The sequence below is a fragment of the Camelina sativa genome, chromosome 14 (assembly GCF_000633955.1).
Source record: "Camelina sativa cultivar DH55 chromosome 14, Cs, whole genome shotgun sequence".
In the NCBI taxonomy this organism is placed as follows: domain Eukaryota; kingdom Viridiplantae; phylum Streptophyta; class Magnoliopsida; order Brassicales; family Brassicaceae; genus Camelina; species Camelina sativa.
The window spans coordinates 29,781,159-29,799,371 of record NC_025698.1 but is presented as its reverse complement, the minus strand read 5'-3'; the positions used below and the strand labels follow the sequence as shown (position 1 = coordinate 29,799,371).

At 32.5% G+C, this 18,213-nt stretch overlaps 1 protein-coding gene across 1 annotated transcript; it reads right to left on the bottom strand.

Annotated features, from left to right (window-relative positions):
• LOC104744137 (F-box protein At3g22700-like) lies at positions 1,252 to 2,406 on the bottom strand. The gene has a single exon (XM_019235626.1). The coding sequence runs from the start codon at positions 2,356 to 2,358 to the stop codon at positions 1,252 to 1,254; it is 1,107 nt and encodes a 368-aa protein (XP_019091171.1). The 5' UTR covers positions 2,359 to 2,406.

The following is an 18,213-nucleotide window of genomic DNA, read 5'->3' as shown; positions in this document are numbered from 1 at the left end:
AAAAAAAAAAAAAAAAAAAAAAAAAAAAGTTCCACCTGATACTAGCTAGTGCTCATAATTGAATTGATAATTAGTTGGATTTCGTGTAGAACAAGGCAGAGACTACGTTTAGTTGGATTATGAGCGTTAACTTCCACGATTTTCAGCTTAGGTACAACACTACACAATAGGCTTTGCTACTAAACCTTCTTAAAACTTGCAAAACCAAACTCTCTGTAACCACCACATCGCATATCCACTCAACTCTTTAACAACATTTCCGTGAGTCGCGTCCTTCCTGTTCAGAAATTCGCAGACTTTATCAATATCTTCCACTGGTTTCTTCTTCACCACATTCCCTTCTGAGACTTGTTCACGACTACACTTCTAGCTAGCTCTCGACCCAATTCGCCAAAGAAGGGTAAGGGATAACGAAATCTTCATCGTCTTCGGAGACCAAACTCGTCGAAGAAGAAGAAGGCTTGTTTGATAAAAAGTCTTTGATCCAAGAAGGAAGCTCCGGGCGACTCTGCGGCAACAACAACCGGTGACTTCTCAGTTGTTCGTTACCAGAAACCTCCGTTGGAAGATTCTCCGAGGTACAGTATACGAAACAAGCTTACTAATCCTAAGCTTAGTGAGCATTTTTGTTCAGATTTGTATTTGTTTCTCCGATCAAAGTTCGAATCTTTAAGACTTATAGAGTATTTCCTCTACCAAATCGAGAGGAAGATCGGGCACACAGCTCTCAACGAAGAAGAACGTTAGGGTTTCGTTTTGTTTTTTTTCTTTTCACGTTTTCCCCTAACTATGCCCACATACTCCTTCCTTGGGCCGATCACACTTCGCACATTTCAACTCCTCTTAGCACCAGAAACTCATTCGCCGGAGAGGCTTTACCAATGCCTCTGTTTTCGCCAATGTCGCAAAGTGCAAAACAGAGGAAATATGCCCTAATTTCAGTTAGTATCGCCATTGTCGCCTTTGGTCACTTTGTAATCAAAACATCTCATGTAATTACATCATCATTGGATTAAATGGTTTTTAAAAGTTTAATTTTTCTTAAAAAAAAACTCAAATCATAAGAGGATGGTCAAGTGCACCTTCAAACTCATAGTTTAGGTCTTGAAAGGAACCATAAAAATATCCATTATATTATACAAATTAAACAACATTAGCCTTGAAATTTCATATTACTGGATCAGCTACCAAATGTTTTTGTTCAAAAACAAAAACAAAAAACGAAGAACAAAAGAGGATGGGCAAAATAATTCACTTGATTTGAAATAAACTTGGAACATAATTGAAAATAACTGGCCTCGAATTATGGCTTACCCAACATTGGCTGGGGGTTTCTGTGTAATATTCACCGTCCTCTCCAATAGTGTATACTTTTACTAAGTTCCCGCGGCTCAGTATACATATATTACAACACAAGGACACTTTCTTCTCCGCATCAATTAATAGACTCGTGAAAATGTCAAAAGGATAACTGAAAATAGGTAAATCCACTATATAGGATTTGCTCCACAACAACTCTGATTCTATATCAATTTTTTTGTTGGTTACCCACATCTCTATCTTTGACCTATCAAAGCTCCGTTTTAATGCCGAAAGCTGTTCTTCTCTACCAACTGATAGAGTCACTTCACCATGAATCTGAAATAGGGGAAGACGTAGACGTTTAAATCCCTCTGCTGTAAAATCAAAACAAAGTATGAATTCATAATGTTCTTTTGTATCAGTAGCAACCCAATAAGTATTTCCTTTCAAAGACGATGCGCCACTTCTGTAACCATGATATTGTATATCTATGGCACGATCAAAACCAACGTCTTTAAGAACCCTCCATGAATCAGAGCTAAACTCATATATTTCAAACTGTGTTTTACTGAAATAACCCCACCATCTTAAGATTTTGTAGCTACGACAAGATTTGTTGTTTTGGATATATCCTAGAGTAAACCTAGAGTACACCTTGTAAACAGTTTTGCCTGGGATCCACGTGGTTTCTCCCAAACACGGATTCCAAACCACGAGTCTACAATCTTTGGTGTTGCATAACAACAAATCGCAATAAAAAACGTCGACTATGTCAACTTCTTCTAAACTAGATTGGGAATCCTTAAGGCCAAGTGCACCTTCAAACTCCATAGCAGGAGGAGCAACGTTGAGATTGACGCTCACTGGACAAACCCTATCCCCCTTCAACATGAGAACCATAGACTCCTTTGGTGCTTTACTTAAGTGCTTCTCAATGAATCTTTCATCTTTGAATATAGCTTTCCATCGTTTGCAAGTTGATCGTAACCTTTTCACAGATGTTGCTGGAACCCTGGAAAGAATTTCCTCGACCAAATCTAGCGGAAGGTCGGACATCACCGTTTGTTTTCTCTCTTTGTGATATGATCTCCCAAGGAAAACGAAAGCGACTACTTAGGTCTCTTAAAGTAGAAATGAGGGGTTGTCCTGACCCAGTCTTTAAATATATATACTTGCTTTTTATTTTTAACTTTTTATTTTTATTTTTCCATTTTCCTTAGAAAGAAGAAAAAAAGGTCATATAGTATATGTAGTATTAAAAAAAACAGATGAAGGGAGCCTCTTTAACCATGACACAAAAGCATGTTACAATTATTATTTTGTTTTTGATTAAAATTTAAATCATACATTAACTCTTAATTATATGAAAAATTGACATGTTTCAACTTATTATTAAATAATTAAAATAATATTAGCTATAAATAATATCACACACATCTTATTATATAAAACTTGATGACAAAATTACTTATTAACAAGATCGTGACACATGTCAATTGTATCATTCAGATGTTGACAAATGTCAAATTTAAAATTTTTAATATTTAAAAAATAAAAATGTAAAAACTCAAAACCTACCATAAAAATGTTTTTTATAAAAGTAAACTAAAGAAAGAAAACCTAATTTTATTTAAAAAAAAATTAAGAAACAAAACATGTAAAACAAATGTATTGTTTTTAACAGTTTCAAAAATATTAAAAGACAATTATAAGAAAATTATAAAATTTAAACAGTTTTTAAATTTAGAAAAGATCATTATAAGAAAATTATATATATATATATATATATCATAAAATTCAAAATTATAATATTGTTTAATTATTTTAATTCTAAGTTCCTAATTTTACAAGAAAAAGATTACTTTTTATATAAGATTGAAAAAAAGATTGTGAAGAATTTACAATTAATTACAGTTTCTAGAAAAATGCAAATACTCACCTTTACATAAAGAAAAATATTGTTGAAGTAAAAATATATATATATATATATATAGATCGTCTCATATTTTTTCACCAATCAAATAATTTATTCAAAAATACTGATATTGTAATACATATAAAATATGAGTATGTAAGATTAACGTATGCATTTTTGTAACTATAAAAATGTTAAATTGAAGAGATATATAATAGGTTATTTAATGTGTTCATATAGACAAATTGTTGGTAGTAATAAAAACTAAAGAGTATATTTTAACAGTAAAATATATTTGTGTGTACAAATACAGTTTTAGTGGTAGTGTAGATAGTAGAGTTGTAATAGATATACATTAGTGTATTATAGCAAAAAAAAACATTTATTTTCTATGACTAAAAGTTTATCTCTTTATTTTTATACATTGTTTTTACTTATGAAAAAAATTAAATATATATTCTTTGTTAAATTTTATTTTATTTTAATAACTTTGAACTCATCTACAACTATTTTTTAAAACTAAAAGTGTATATATATATATTTTTAACCAAACAATGAATTAAAAGGAAATTCCTCAATTAGTTGCCCAAGCCAGAGGGAAGGGGTTTACAAAAGAAACTTCCGAGATAAGAGAACGTGAAGCACATGCAAGACAATTCGCCTTCGTATTTGACGCACATGAGATCCAAGAGATGGAGAATAGTGGAAAGGACTCTAGCAAATTAAACTCATCAAGCAGGTTGGAGAAGGACGGCCAGTCTTCAGGGAACTCCACCATAGTGAGTAACTAAGCACAATCAGTCTCCAAATATTGACAAGCGATCCCTGCAGCATGTATCCGCTCTATGGCTATCAACAACCCTTTTAACTCTGAATGCAGGGGGAGGGGCTCCGTCTTAGACACTTGGCCCCCAACAACAAGGTTCGCTCCTCACCAACGCAACCCCATCAGCCCAATCATTAATGCACATTAGTTGCTTTCCAAGAACTATTAATTTGACAACAAGGTGAAGAAACTTGGACATCCGAAAACGGAGATGAAGCTGATATGACCGGCATAAAAGAGAGCGCTTCTTCCTAGGCTAACTTATCGCCCAAAGCCTGAGCAATTATATCATTCGTCTCGATCTCTAAACCTTGATAAACTTTTATATTTATGGCTTCCCAGATTGCCCATAAAATTCATGGTAATAGAAGAAGTTGATTAGGATCAACCTGTTGAGAGGCATCCCTCCAGAAAACAAAATCCAAATTCGAGTACACCTACTCATATAAAAAACCCTCTCACGAGACCAGAAATAAATCCAAAACTTCACACGAGCGAAAGTATTAAAAAAACGTAATTAATAATCTCGACCGCAAAATCGCACCTTTAACACCAAATATCATATTGGAAAATTCAGTGTATTTAATTTTATAGATAGTTTTTACTTACTAAAAATATTTATTTTATATTCTTTGTTAAATTTAATTTTATTTAAAAAATCTAAACTCGCACATCAGGCGGGTCCTAATCTAGTATTGTATATAGATTAAAAAGAATTTCTTACCGAATTTAATAAAATTATACATAACATAATATATTTTAAATGAGAACTTATTTTATATTTTTGCTATGTTTGTGATAATATATCTTATATAATATAAGAAGGTTTTTCCTAACTTTTGCTAACATTTCGACATTTGGCATCCTCTTTTGATTACTTCAGCTTTGTTTTTTTAATATATATTAAAAGTTTTGTCATTAATTCTAGGATAACATCTTATTATATAAAGTTGAGTTTTGAAAGTTAGTCATTAACAAAATTTTGACATGTGTTAACTTATCAATCTCAGATTTTGACATGTGTAAAAGTTAATATCTAATAGGAGAAATTTAAGATTACAACAAAAATAAAATAATTTGTTTTAAAAAATATTAATAATGTGAAAAGATATTTATCAAAAGTTACAGAATTTATAAAAAAAATACAAAGTTTTTTTAAATAATTATAAGGAGATCTTATTATATAAAGCTTGGTTCTCAAAGTTAGTAACTCACCAGATCGTGACATGTGTTAGTTTTAATGATCAGATATCAAAGTTAAAAACTCACCAGATCGTGACATATGTCAGTTTTAATGATTAAATATCCAAGTTAGTAACTCATCAGATCATGTCACGTGTCAATTTTAATGATCATAAAACACATATCAAAGTTAGTAACTCATTAGATCGTGACACGTGTCAATTTTAACGATAAAAAATCACAGTTTTCAAACTTAGTAAAACGATGCATAAGATAATTGTAATCTTATTATATTAAAAAGAAGTTTGTTAATCCTAAAAGAAAAAGGATTGTAAATACACCCCTCTATATAAGCAAATAGATGATGACAATTTTTCACCAAATAAAATAATTTCAACAAGATTTGTTTTTCGTGTTAGTTTTAACGGTCAGAGATCAAAGTTAAAAACTCACCAGATCGTGACAGGTGTCAGTTTTAACGATTAAATATCCAAGTTAGTAACTCATTAGATCGTGTCACGTGTCAATTTTAGCAATCAAAAATCATAGTTTTCAAACTTGGTAAAATGATGCATAAGATAATTGTAATCTTATTATATTAAAAAGAAGTTTGTTAATCCTAAAAGAAAAAGGATTGTAAATACACCCCTCTATATAAGCAAATAGATGACATATTTTTCACCAAATAAAATAATTTCAACAAGATTTGTTTTTCTTGGTAAAAATTTCTTCGTTGTTTTTATTAACCTTTTGTTTGACACATCATTGTTCTTGAAAAAGTCTCGAAGACAATTTGTTTGTTGTCTAATCGAAACAACTATAAAAAAAGATTTCTAGATAATATCACGTGTTTTCGTCGTCGTTTCTTTGAATTTTGTTTCGTTTCTCAATTTCGTAATGCATACTACGCAATCTTTGACTTTGAAGTGTTAAACAAAGTTTCTTATGCATAATAACTAAGATTTTTGGGATTAACACATTTCTCACGGTGTTATTATAATTTCTATTAATTTACAGGACAAGTAGCATAAAAAAAAACATGAATACAAAAATGCAAGATAACAACAGAGATTATATAACCTAGATTAACTAAACAGAAAACGTTCTTATCATTCTATTAGTCAAACTTTTTTAATGGGAAGGCAAATTTTTTTTTTAAAACCAAATTATACTCCTACTTTCTATTTCTTTTAGTTTGGAATATATAAGATTAATATGTTGACCCAAAAAATTGAAAGATTAATATATGCATCTTCTTTTTCTAATACTGTATTTTAAAATTTATTGTAGTTATTTTAGATTTTTTTATTTAATTTATATTTTCATCTTTGAATTATTTGAGATTCATATATTTTCGTACTTATAATTTTCTATAATTTCTTTAATTATATCAAATTAATATTCTTCTAATTTCTCAACTTGATTGGTTGGTCATAGACCTTTTTTTGTGCAAACATAATTGTTACCATTCGTTCAATCTCAAAAGGAGATAATGAGGAGAAGGTCATCAACCTAATGGTTGGATAAAATATGTAATCAAACACAAGCCTACAAAAAAGATAGATAGATTTCATAAACATAAATCGTTGTTGATAGATCCATAGGAGCTTGGAGACAGAGACTACATCATGGTGAAACGACGGTTCTTTCCAAGGGAGGAAGATGAAACGACAGTTTTCTCCATGGTGGAGGAGGTTGGACGCAAGATTCTCTCCATATAGGAGGAGGGCAGGACCGAGGTTCTCTCCATGGTTAGTCATATAATATTGTGATGTAATTTATTTTTTATTCAAAATATTGTTTGAGCCAACAATTTAGTGATTAAATAAAATATGCAAAAGTGAAAGTAAAAAGACATATAATAGTTGGCTTAATTTGTTCATATATATGTTTTCTAGGAGGTGGTAAGTTATATATTTGTAACATACAATATACCTAGATGTAAAAGATATATTTTTAATGGTAACATACATAAAAGATTTGTATATGGATATAAATCAGTGTATTATAGCAAAATAAATTATAAATAATGTACACTAAATTTTAATATATTTTTATTAAATTTAATTTTATTTACAAAACTATAAACACGCACATCGGGTGGGTCCTTATCTAGTTATATATATATATATATATATATTTCGTAAAATTTGAAATTATAATATTATTTACTTATTTTTAATTTTAAGTTATTAATTCTACAAAAAATAGAAAAAGGGATTAAGGAAAATATACAGTTAATTATTAATTCTAAATTTTGTAAATACTCACTTCTATATAACCATAGATCATCTTATATTTAAATAATTTATTCAAAAATAGTGCTTTCAATTTTGTTTAATTGGGCAATTTTCTATAATGGGAAGGAAATTTTTTCTTATTTTTTTAAACCAAAATTTTCTCCTACTTTCTCCTTTTTCAGTTGGGAATAGGTAAGATTAATATGTTGACAAAAAAAAATTAATATATGTATCTTCTTATCTTAATACTATATTTTAAAATTTATTGTAGTATTATTAGATTGTTTTATTTAATTTATATTTTCATCTTTGAATTATTTGAGATTCATATATTACCGTGCTTGTAATTTTCTATTGCTTCTTTAATTATGGCAAATTAATTTTCTTATAATTTCTCATTCTTGCTTGGTTGGTCATAAACCCTTTTTTTCAAACATAATTGTTACCATTATTCATTCAATCCCAAAGAAAGATAATGAGTAGAAGCTCATTAACCTAATGGATGGATAAAATAGGCTAATCAAACACAAGCTTACAACAAAAATAGATAGATAGATTGAAAAACATAAATCATTGTTGATAGATCTATAGGAGCTCAAAGACTGTGACATCCTGGTTTGCGGAAAGGTATAAAAGAATTGATTTGGCCACATATGTCACTAAAATGTACTTATTTTTAGGTCAAGGGTCCTAAGAGAACTTCATGATGAATGACCTTCTTGGAAGTGATTGTCGGAACTGTGCAAGTGAGGACAAAACACATAAAAAGATCATTTATTAATTTGTAGGGTCTGTAAACAAGTTTTTAAAGACTCCTAGACATAACAAACCGGCCATCGAATATGGGTGGATCCACGGGCTGGGAATAGATGTAGGGCCCACTTAGGAAGGTGGTCCCATGAACTGAGAGTGGACATGAGCTCACTAAGCAAGGTGACGGTTGAGGCGTTATAAAGAAAAAGGCTACATCATGGTGTGTCAAAGATCCTTCCATGAATACATTGGGAAATTTAACATTAGTTACTATCAAAAGATTTTGTGACGTTAGAAAAATGTTTTTACTTTCATTGGTTTCCAGAGGCTCGGAGCAAGCCATTTTGAAATTGCAAGAAGATGTGAACATGTTCTCTCCACACAGGAGGAGGACAGAGCTGAGATTCTCTCTATGGTGAAGAAGATTGAACACAAGGTTATCTCCCCAAGAGAGGAAGGTGGAGGAGGTTTAACGCAAGGTTATCTCCTTAAAGGAGGAAGGCGGAGCCAAGGTTCTCTCCATGGTGGATGAGATTGGACGATAGGTTCTCTCCATAAGGATGAGGGTGGAGTCGGGGTTTTCTTCATGGTGGTCATACATTATTGTGATGATACATCATTGATTAGTATATTATGTAATATATTTTTTATTCAAAATGTTTTTTGAACCAACAATATTAGTAATTAAAAAACTATGCATAAGTGAAAGTAAAATAGTTGGCTTAATGTCTTCATATAGACATTTTCTAGATGGTGATAAAGAATAAATTTGTAACATAGAGTATATTTAGGTGTAACAAAATACACTTATAAAAGTAACATACATAAAAGATTTGTAAATCGGTATAAAACAGTGTATTATAACAAAAATAAAATTTATAAATAGCGCACAACAATTTTTAAATATTTTTATTAAATTTAATTTAATTTATAAAACTTTAAACCCGCACATTGGGCGGGTCCTCATCTAATATTACAAAAAGAGTCACATACTATATATTTTTTCATAATTTTGTTAATTTGATAATTTGATAACTCTCACTTATTCTCACACATTACAATTTACTAATTAAATTTGTTTCAATCTAATAGTTAATTCCAACAAAACATCAAAATAATATTACATAATATTTCAAGATTCTAACAAATTAAAACTTCAAAATTTTCTATTCTATCTCTAGGACTTTTAATAATTTAAATATATCTCTAATTTCTCTCTAATTTAAGTTTCCTCAATTTAGTATTGTCTACAATTTATCCTTAATTTCTATTTTCTTATTTTCTGATTGGACTAAGTTGGAGTTACAATTACCACATATGTTTTATATTTAGTGTATTAAATGATTTAAATATGTAACATATGAGAGAGTCCTGAATTTTTAAATATGTAACATAAGACTAAAAAGAAAAGACTAATCCTAATTGCTTACCTTACTTATTTAATATTAATAGTAAATTTTATTTCAACCATGACATAGTTCTATACTATTTTCTTATATATATTTATATAGTGTCCGATGAATATTTCAAAAATGAACGAAGCTAAACAGTAAATTTATATTCAGCTGAAATGTTTTGTTCGTCGCCACTATCAAATCGTACCATTCAAATGATGCCACGACCTATCAAGTATTATACCGTTTATTTTCTTTTTGATGTTTAACTTTTCGGACTATTGAACAGGTCTCATCATATTTTCGCTTGGTGTACAAAATATTGAACTTCATAGTCAATCTCATTCACTATCAATATGAATTATGAGTGTACTAAGTTGTTTATGTTTGAACTATATAACGTGAGTTGAAGGAAAGAAAGATTGTCTTTTTTTCCTTTCGATTTTGTCAATTTTTTCTATCAGTTACTGAAGAAAGTAACAGATATGTGAAAGATTGTTTGTTTGTTATTCAATCCTTGAAGTGTTATTACAATGGTTCGACTCTTTATATTGAGGTTACATTGGTTTTAACCTAGCTTCTAGAGTCTTCTACTATGATATTGACTGGTACATGGCTTTAAGCATCATAGTCGCACGATTCAAGCGCTGCAAACCTGTTCTTTGTCGACATATCCGTACTGATTGCAAGGATTGCAGGTTGTGCAGGGATTACAGGTTGTACTAATCCTCTGTTTTTGGCTTGTTCTGTATTTAGCCGTTGAGTAATTTTGGGCTTGAACTCTTGTTCTCTAATTTTCATATCCTTATTGGGCTTTGCATGTATAGGGCCTTGTAACGAAACTTTGTCGTTTTGATTGTTGTTCTTGACACTCCCCCGCAAATTTGGAGTGGGTGGGACACCAACGCCAAGTTTGGACCTTAGAAACACAAATGCTCGTTGTGGAAGAGACTTAGTGAAGATGTCAGCAAGCTGAAGATTCGCAGGGATGTGATGAACAATAAGGTTTCCGAAAGCAACTTGCTCACGCACATAGTGGTAGTGTGTGGTGAAGTGTTTTGTGTGAGCATGGAAACTTGGATTTGTAGTGAGATAGACCGCAGAGAGATTATCACAATAGAGTTCTGGTGTAGCTTGTTGTGGAATCCCCAAATCATGAAGGAGATTGACCATCCAAGTGATTTCAGAGGTGGCTTCAGACATATCCATGTATTCGGCTTCAGTTGAACTTTTAGACACCGTCGGTTGCTTCCTTGAGGACCAGGAGATCATGTTACGCCTAAAAAAGTGCAGAAGCCTCCAGTTGAACGGCTAGTAGATGCGCAGCCAGAGTAATCGCTGTCACTATAGACTCGCAACTTGTAGTCTGTATTCCTGTCAAGCAAAATTCCATTGTAGTAGTGCCCTTTATATATCTGAGAATCCGTTTTAGGAGATTGAAATCAGAGACCGAAGGAGCATGCATATTTTGGCATACATAATTGACAGCGAATTGCAGATCTGGTCTCGTCAGGGTGAGATACTGAAGACGTCCAGCTAAGCTCCTAAAGTATTTGGGGTTGGCGAACAGTGTAGTCTGTTGTGGTATTTGATTGAGTTGCTGAGGGAGAGGCATGGCAACTGAGGCACAGTGTGACATGGCTGTTGCGGCTAACAAGTCTTCAGCATACTTTTGTTGGAACAAGAACAATCCATTTTCCTGATATTGAATTTGAATACCAAGAAAATAATGAAGCTATCCAAGTTCTTTCATTCGAAATTGCTTGCTTAACTCGTCGAGCAGAGAAGAGAGCAGAACTGATGAGTTTCCTGTGATCGCATATCGTCAACGTAGATGAAAAGAATGATAACATCTTTGCCTTTGAAACAAACAAACAAAGAAGGGTCTCTCAAACTGCAAGTGAAACCAAAACTCAGCAGGAAGTTGCTAAACTTGTCAAACCAAGCTCTTGGGGATTGTTTTAACCCATAGAGTGACTTGTGCAGCAGACAAACATGATCTGGATATCTCTCATCAATAAATCCAGCTGGCTGCTTCATGTAGATTGTCTCAGTGAGATCTCCATGGAGGAAAGCATTTTTTACATCCATTTGCTTTATTTCCCAGTTTCTAATTGCTGCAAAGTGTAGAACAGCTCTGACTGTAGCAGTTCTGACAACTGGACTATAGGTTTCAAGATAGTCAATGCCTTCCTCTTGGTTGAATCCTTGAGCAACGAGGCGAGGTTTATACTTGTCTAATGAGCCATCTGCGTGAAGCTTTACTCGAAAGACCCATTTAGAGCCGAGAACATGCATATCAAGAGATAGAGGAACTAGCGAGAACATGTTCGCTTCTTTGCAGTTCATCATTTCTTCATTCATGGCAGCAGTCCAATTAGGATCCTTTAAGGCTGTTGTTACTGTTTCAGGTTTAGGATATGAAACCTTGTGTGTGAGGAGAGCGTAACGGGGATTTGGTTTAGAGATTCCTGCCTTGGAGCGAGTTGTCATAGGATGCGTAGAGACCTCTGTAGTTAAGTCATTAGTCACTGCAGTTGTATCCTCTGTAATCAAGTCATCTGAATGTGTAGCACTTGAGGCAGGTGAATGGGAATTGTTGCCTATAGGAACATCGGAGCTTGCGGGACACTCAGGACTCCCTTCAACAGCCTCAAGTGGTGATCCAGGTGAATTTAGCTGTGAGCTATTGGGAGTATCTGAGACTGGAACTGGCGGTACCGATAAAGTTGATGTTACAGGATCATGATTAAGATCATCGGTGGCGTTGCAGACTGCAGGGATGATTGGAAGTTGCTTGAGCCATGCTGCTTACAAAGGCGTTGGTGAGGACTGTTGAAGAGAGCTGTATGTGTTGGCAAAAGGAAAGCATGTTTCATCGAAGATGACATGTCGACTGAGATAAACCCTTCCAGTAGGAGGATGAAGATAGCAGTACCCTTTATATTTTTCAGTATATCCAAGAAAGACGCAAGTCATAGATCTTGGATCAAACTTGGTTTTAGCATATGATCGAGGAGTGGGAAAACAAGCACAACCAAAGATTCGAAGAGCAGTATAGGTTGGTTTCTTGCTAAAGAGTGCTTCATAAGGCCTTATGTTACTCGTAAGAGCAGAGGTTGGAAGTAAATTGCAGAGAAAGTTAGATGTGAAGAATGCTTCCACCCAATAGCTTTGAGGAGTGGTACTTTGAAACAGCAAGGTAAGTGCCATCTCTGTTAATTGTTTGTGCTTTCTCTCTGCAATCCCATTTTGTTGAGGAGTATGGGGACAGGAGATAAAATGTTGGATACCTGAAGTTTGCAAATGAGTTAAAAAACTTTTACTCATGAATTCTCCACCACCATCTGATTGAAAAGTCTCTATTTTTGTTTGAAGCAAAATTTCAATAAGGAGCTGATACTTGATGAAGATGGAGCAAAAATCAGATTTTCTCTTTAATGGATAAAGCCAACAATATCTGGAGAAGTTGTCAATAAACAAAGCATAAAATCTGAATCTGAATCGTTGAATAGAAGAAACAGGGGAAGGACCCCAGAGATCACAGTGGATTCTCTCTAAAGGTCTTGTAGCAAGAAAAGTAGAAGAACTAAATGACAATCTTGAACTCTTCCCAAGCTGACATGACTCACACACCTTGCTGGTACTTTTATTAACTTGAATTGCCTTATTTTCAGAGAGGAGATTGAGAACTTGCTGATTTGGATGTCCTAATCTCTGATGCCATACTTCATCACTTTTTTTGACTTGTCTCGTTGAGTAGTACATCTGATATTTAGGATCATCCAGCTTGTATAAACCATTAGTTTCCCTTCCCTTTGTTAGAACCTTGCGTGTTGCTTTGTCCTTTATAATAACATCGTCAGAATCAAATGAAACTTTGCATGGATAGTCTTTAGTCAATTTTGATACTGACAGTAGGGACTTCGCTATTTCAGGACACACTAATACATCTTTAAGAGGAAGGTTACCTGATGTTGGAGGAAGATTAGCAGGGCCGACGTGAGTAATAGGGAGGAAGTTCCCATCACATGCCATGACCATATCTGACCCGTGATATGGTTGAGCTTGCTTCAGACGCTGAGTGGAACTGGTGATGCGGGCTGTTGCAGCAGAGTCAGGGTACCAACTGTTGTCTTTTGTAACATTAGTAATATGAAGTGCAGAGAAGGCTGCTGCATTGATTGCAGGTTGAGCAGGTTGTTGATATTCTTCATCGAATCGATACCAACACTCAAAGGCATTATGACCTCGTTTGCCATAGATATGACACACTGGTTTTTCATTCGTGTTGACAGGTGATCTGGCAGGAGGAGCGGGTGAGAATTGCTGATGAAAGCCATGACCACGAGTTGAGTAGGACCCTCGTCATCTGCCTCTGTTACCACAACTGCGGGGTTGGTAGTTTGAAGACCTTGAGGTGTTAAATGCGAGGTGTGGTGAAGCATCGGAGGAGACATAGTATCCTTGGAGCCTATCGTCGTAGCCAATGAGACAAGATATCACATTGTCATAGGTAGGTGCAGGTAATCGATCCATTGAATCTTCAATAACAGTAATGATAGGCTCATATTCACGGCCTAAACCTCTTAGAGCATCGAAGATCAGCGAAGATCTTCATCTTCTCACTAACCGGATCTCCTATTGAAGCTAGCTGATCACAAATTTCCTTGATTCCTCTAAGGTAGTTTGACATGCTCTTTTCTAGTTTATCAGCATTTTGCAGACGTCTTTGGAGTTCAAATAGCCTAGAGGATAATAAGCGGTTAAAGTGAGAGATTAAGGTTTCCCATACCTCTTGAGCGGTTGTAGATCCAATCACCAGTCGCAGAACATTTTCTGTCATGGAGCCAAGTAGCCATGCCTTGACAACTTGGTCAGATCTGGACCAGCTCTCAAAATCCGGATTAAGAATGTCTTCAACTCGGTCATTGATGTTGTTGCGGATGGGGATCTTCTCAGCAGGTGGTTTGACTGCACCATTGACGAAGCCAAGAAGAGATTGAGTGCGCAGAAAAGACTCAAACTGAGACTTCCAAATGATGTAATTTTGCTCAGTGAGTTTTATAGTGACACAGTTTGAAATGTGTAAAGAAGGGGAAGAGTAGGGTTCCATGGTTCCATCCATGGCTCTGATACCATAAAGAAAGTAACAGATATGTGAAAGATTGTTTGTTTGTTATTCAATCCTTGAAGTGTTATTATTACAGTGGTTAGACTCTTTATATAGAGGTTACATTGGTTTTAACCTAGCTTCTAGAGTCTTCTACTATGATGTTAACTGACACATGGCTTAAGCATCATAATCTCACAATTCAAGCGCTGCAAACCTGTTCTTTGTCGACATATCCGTACTGATTGCAGGGATTGCAGGTTGTGCATGAATTGCAGGTTGTTCTAATCCTCTCTTTTTGGCTTGTTCTGTATTTAACGTTGAGTAATTTTGGGGTTGAACTCTTGTTCTCTAATTTTCACATCTTTATTGGACTTCGCATGTATAGGGCCTTGTAACGAAACTATGTCGTTTTGATTGTTGTTGTTGATAGTTACCCCTATTTCGTCAATATTATCCTATGTATATGCTTTTATTGCTTTTTTTTTCTTTCATTCGCTAAAAGCTTATATTTTTTTATTACATCACAAATGATATAGATCGATTATATTGTTAGGAGGGTGTTAATTTATGGTCGGTTTGTGCCTATGATCTTGCAGCATACCGAACCAGTTTAGTTACCCTTTATACAAATCAAAAATTAATTCTTAACGGATATGAAAGCCATTTATTTCTCTTCATGAGAGTCTCTTGCTTTTGTCTATAAAAGAAAGATTGCAGAGAGACAAGGAAACTAACTTTGACAACAATTATGTCCATTGATACGAATGAGAAAAATTCTATATAGAGAAAAACGTTCTATAGAGAAAAAATTTCAGCATATCAACCGAAAGAGCATTTTAACGGTGGATTGTAGCTAATTGTTGTGCTGAGGATGATGTAAATTGTAAACAGCATAATCTCGATTACTCATTGGAATCATATATTGTATCTCTAAATTTTACAATTTCAAAGTTAAGGATGCATACCTACAATATTTCTTGGTACGTTGGTTTTTAATGAAAATATAACATCCCGCTCAACTATTTTGCTTTTTACAATTGGAGGATCGGGTTTCTACATAGAAATAGATATATTTATCATGTTACTCAATCGATCTATTCAGATATCTATAATGTCAGAATTAAAGATAATACTAGGTAACAACCCGCACTATGTGCGGTACAAAATAATTTTTACTGTAATTTTTATTAACAAAATCTATAATATTTATCAGTAATTAGAATTAAAATTCGATTGTGTAGTATATATATATATATATATATTTTAAAGTATATATATTTTTTGTATAATAAGTAAAATTTAACATGTGAGAATTATTGTAATATCAATCTTATATTATCATATCATATGAACAAAGAGTTCTTAAAATTCATTTTAAAGATTTTATGAAAATATAATTAAAGAATATAATCAAGTTAAAACAGAATATAAAAATTTAATTTTGGGTGTTAATTATATTTTTGGAAAACTGATGTAAATATTATTAAAAACTAATAACAAATAAAGAAAATAGTGTCTAGAGTTCTGTGAGTGCGACACGTCAGCATTTTGTGTGAGAATGCTTCTCTTTTAATATATAAGGGATGAGCTAACTCATTGTGAAACAAAAATGAAAGGAGTATTATAACACGATGTACTTAACATAATGTGTCATAGATCATCTATTTACTGCAAAAGTAAACCGTGTAAAAAAAATATACAAAGTAACATATAAGAAGAAAAATCAAATGATCAAGAAATCAATCATCTTCATATTAGATAATTAGTCATGGATGATGAGCAAGAAACCTAGATGGACGAACTCAAGATTTAAATCAGAGTAAGGAAGCAAGTAAAGTTTGTGGTAATGAACACTAGAAGGATAATTGATGCGCCTCTAGTGACAGGCGACCATAAAAAATAGTAGAGTAACTGATGCTTTTATCTATTAAAAAGTTTAAAGTACGATTGACTTCTAATTTTAAGTTCATAAATTCGAGAAAAAAAATTCGGAACAAAATTCTTTGTAAATGGTGGTTGTACTTCTTATATAGGTAATTTGACTATATATATTTTTAAAACATTATGTTTTTAACTAGAAAAGAAACCCCCAATTAACATTATAAAAAAATGGATAATACATTGTGGATGTTTGTATTTCTTCCCTAGAAATATTATTGTCAATTTAACAAATTAATACTTGTAAATTGTAATAGAGTGATTATCTCATAATATCTATACTATTAAAAGAAAAGCATTTTTAATAAAAAAAAACATAGGGTTAGAGATTATTACAATGAAATGTCACTCAAATAGGAATAAGGATATCTATAATCCTGAAGCCAAACATATATTAGATGAGTTACATTTAACCAAAAAATCGGAGCCAAACAGTACCTTATTCGGATCCTATATCCAAAAATAGTATTCCAAAAACAAGAATTACAAAAAATTAATTGATTAAATTTTATTTATTTATTTTATTAAAAACAGAAATAAATTTAATAGACTTTCTCAATTTAAAGAGTTTCCAAAAAGTGGTAGTGCAGATAACTAGATTTTATGAAACAAGAATTAGAAAAATATAAAGAGATCTCAATATTTGAAAATATTGTAATTATCATACAAAACCGTATTATTAGTGATTTGATTGATTATGATTAGGAAATCTAATTAAATACTATTGTGATTCTAACCAAAAAAACTAAATGGTAAAGATTTTATTACTTAATTAATTATGAAATATTTTAAATTATACTAACGAATATACTTTAAAATCTACCCTAATTGTAAGAAACAGTTAAATGATTTACTTGAATTAGATCTAATTTTTTGGATAATTTGAAATACTCCCGAAATTTTAGGAAAAATGAATTACTGATTCACTAAAATTACTGATTAAAAGATATTTAATCAAGATATGGTGTTAATTCAGCTTTTATTTTGCGTAAGCAATTGACGTAATATGCAATTAAGAATTTATTTGTTGAGATTTTGATCTTTCAAACCCTAATTATCTTTGAGCTATATATATATCTTCTTAAAATTACACACTGCATAAATCGTTTCATAAAAAATATTTTTATCGGCCAGGGAAAAAACGTTGCGGAACTTGGAATATGAGTGTTCAAAGGTTTTAGAAAAAATGGCTGATGATGATGAATATGTAACCAAGCTCCATCATTTTATTTGGGGTGAGTCTTATTTTTACTGTACTGTAGGTTCAGAAATTTGTTATTTTTGTATCTTTTAAGTAAGAAATTTTGTGTTTGCAGATAGTTGATGACATACGTAAAAAGTGACTTCGGCTATGCATATAGGTTTTGTACATGAGTTCTTTCGCCCATTTATACACATATTATATTGTCATCGTATATCCTATATATTTACAAGCATTATCTTTGTGTATAACATTTAACAATTTTGCATTCACTAAATTTTTTTAAATATATTTATTTTCGATTAAATTTGGCTTTTCATATAATTTATAAGTCGGAGTAAATGTG

Excerpts from the sequence above, each read along its gene's own strand:
- LOC104744137 (XM_019235626.1), bottom strand. The coding sequence starts at position 2,358 with ATGTCCGACCTTCCGCTAGATTTGGTCGAGGAAATTCTTTCCAGGGTT.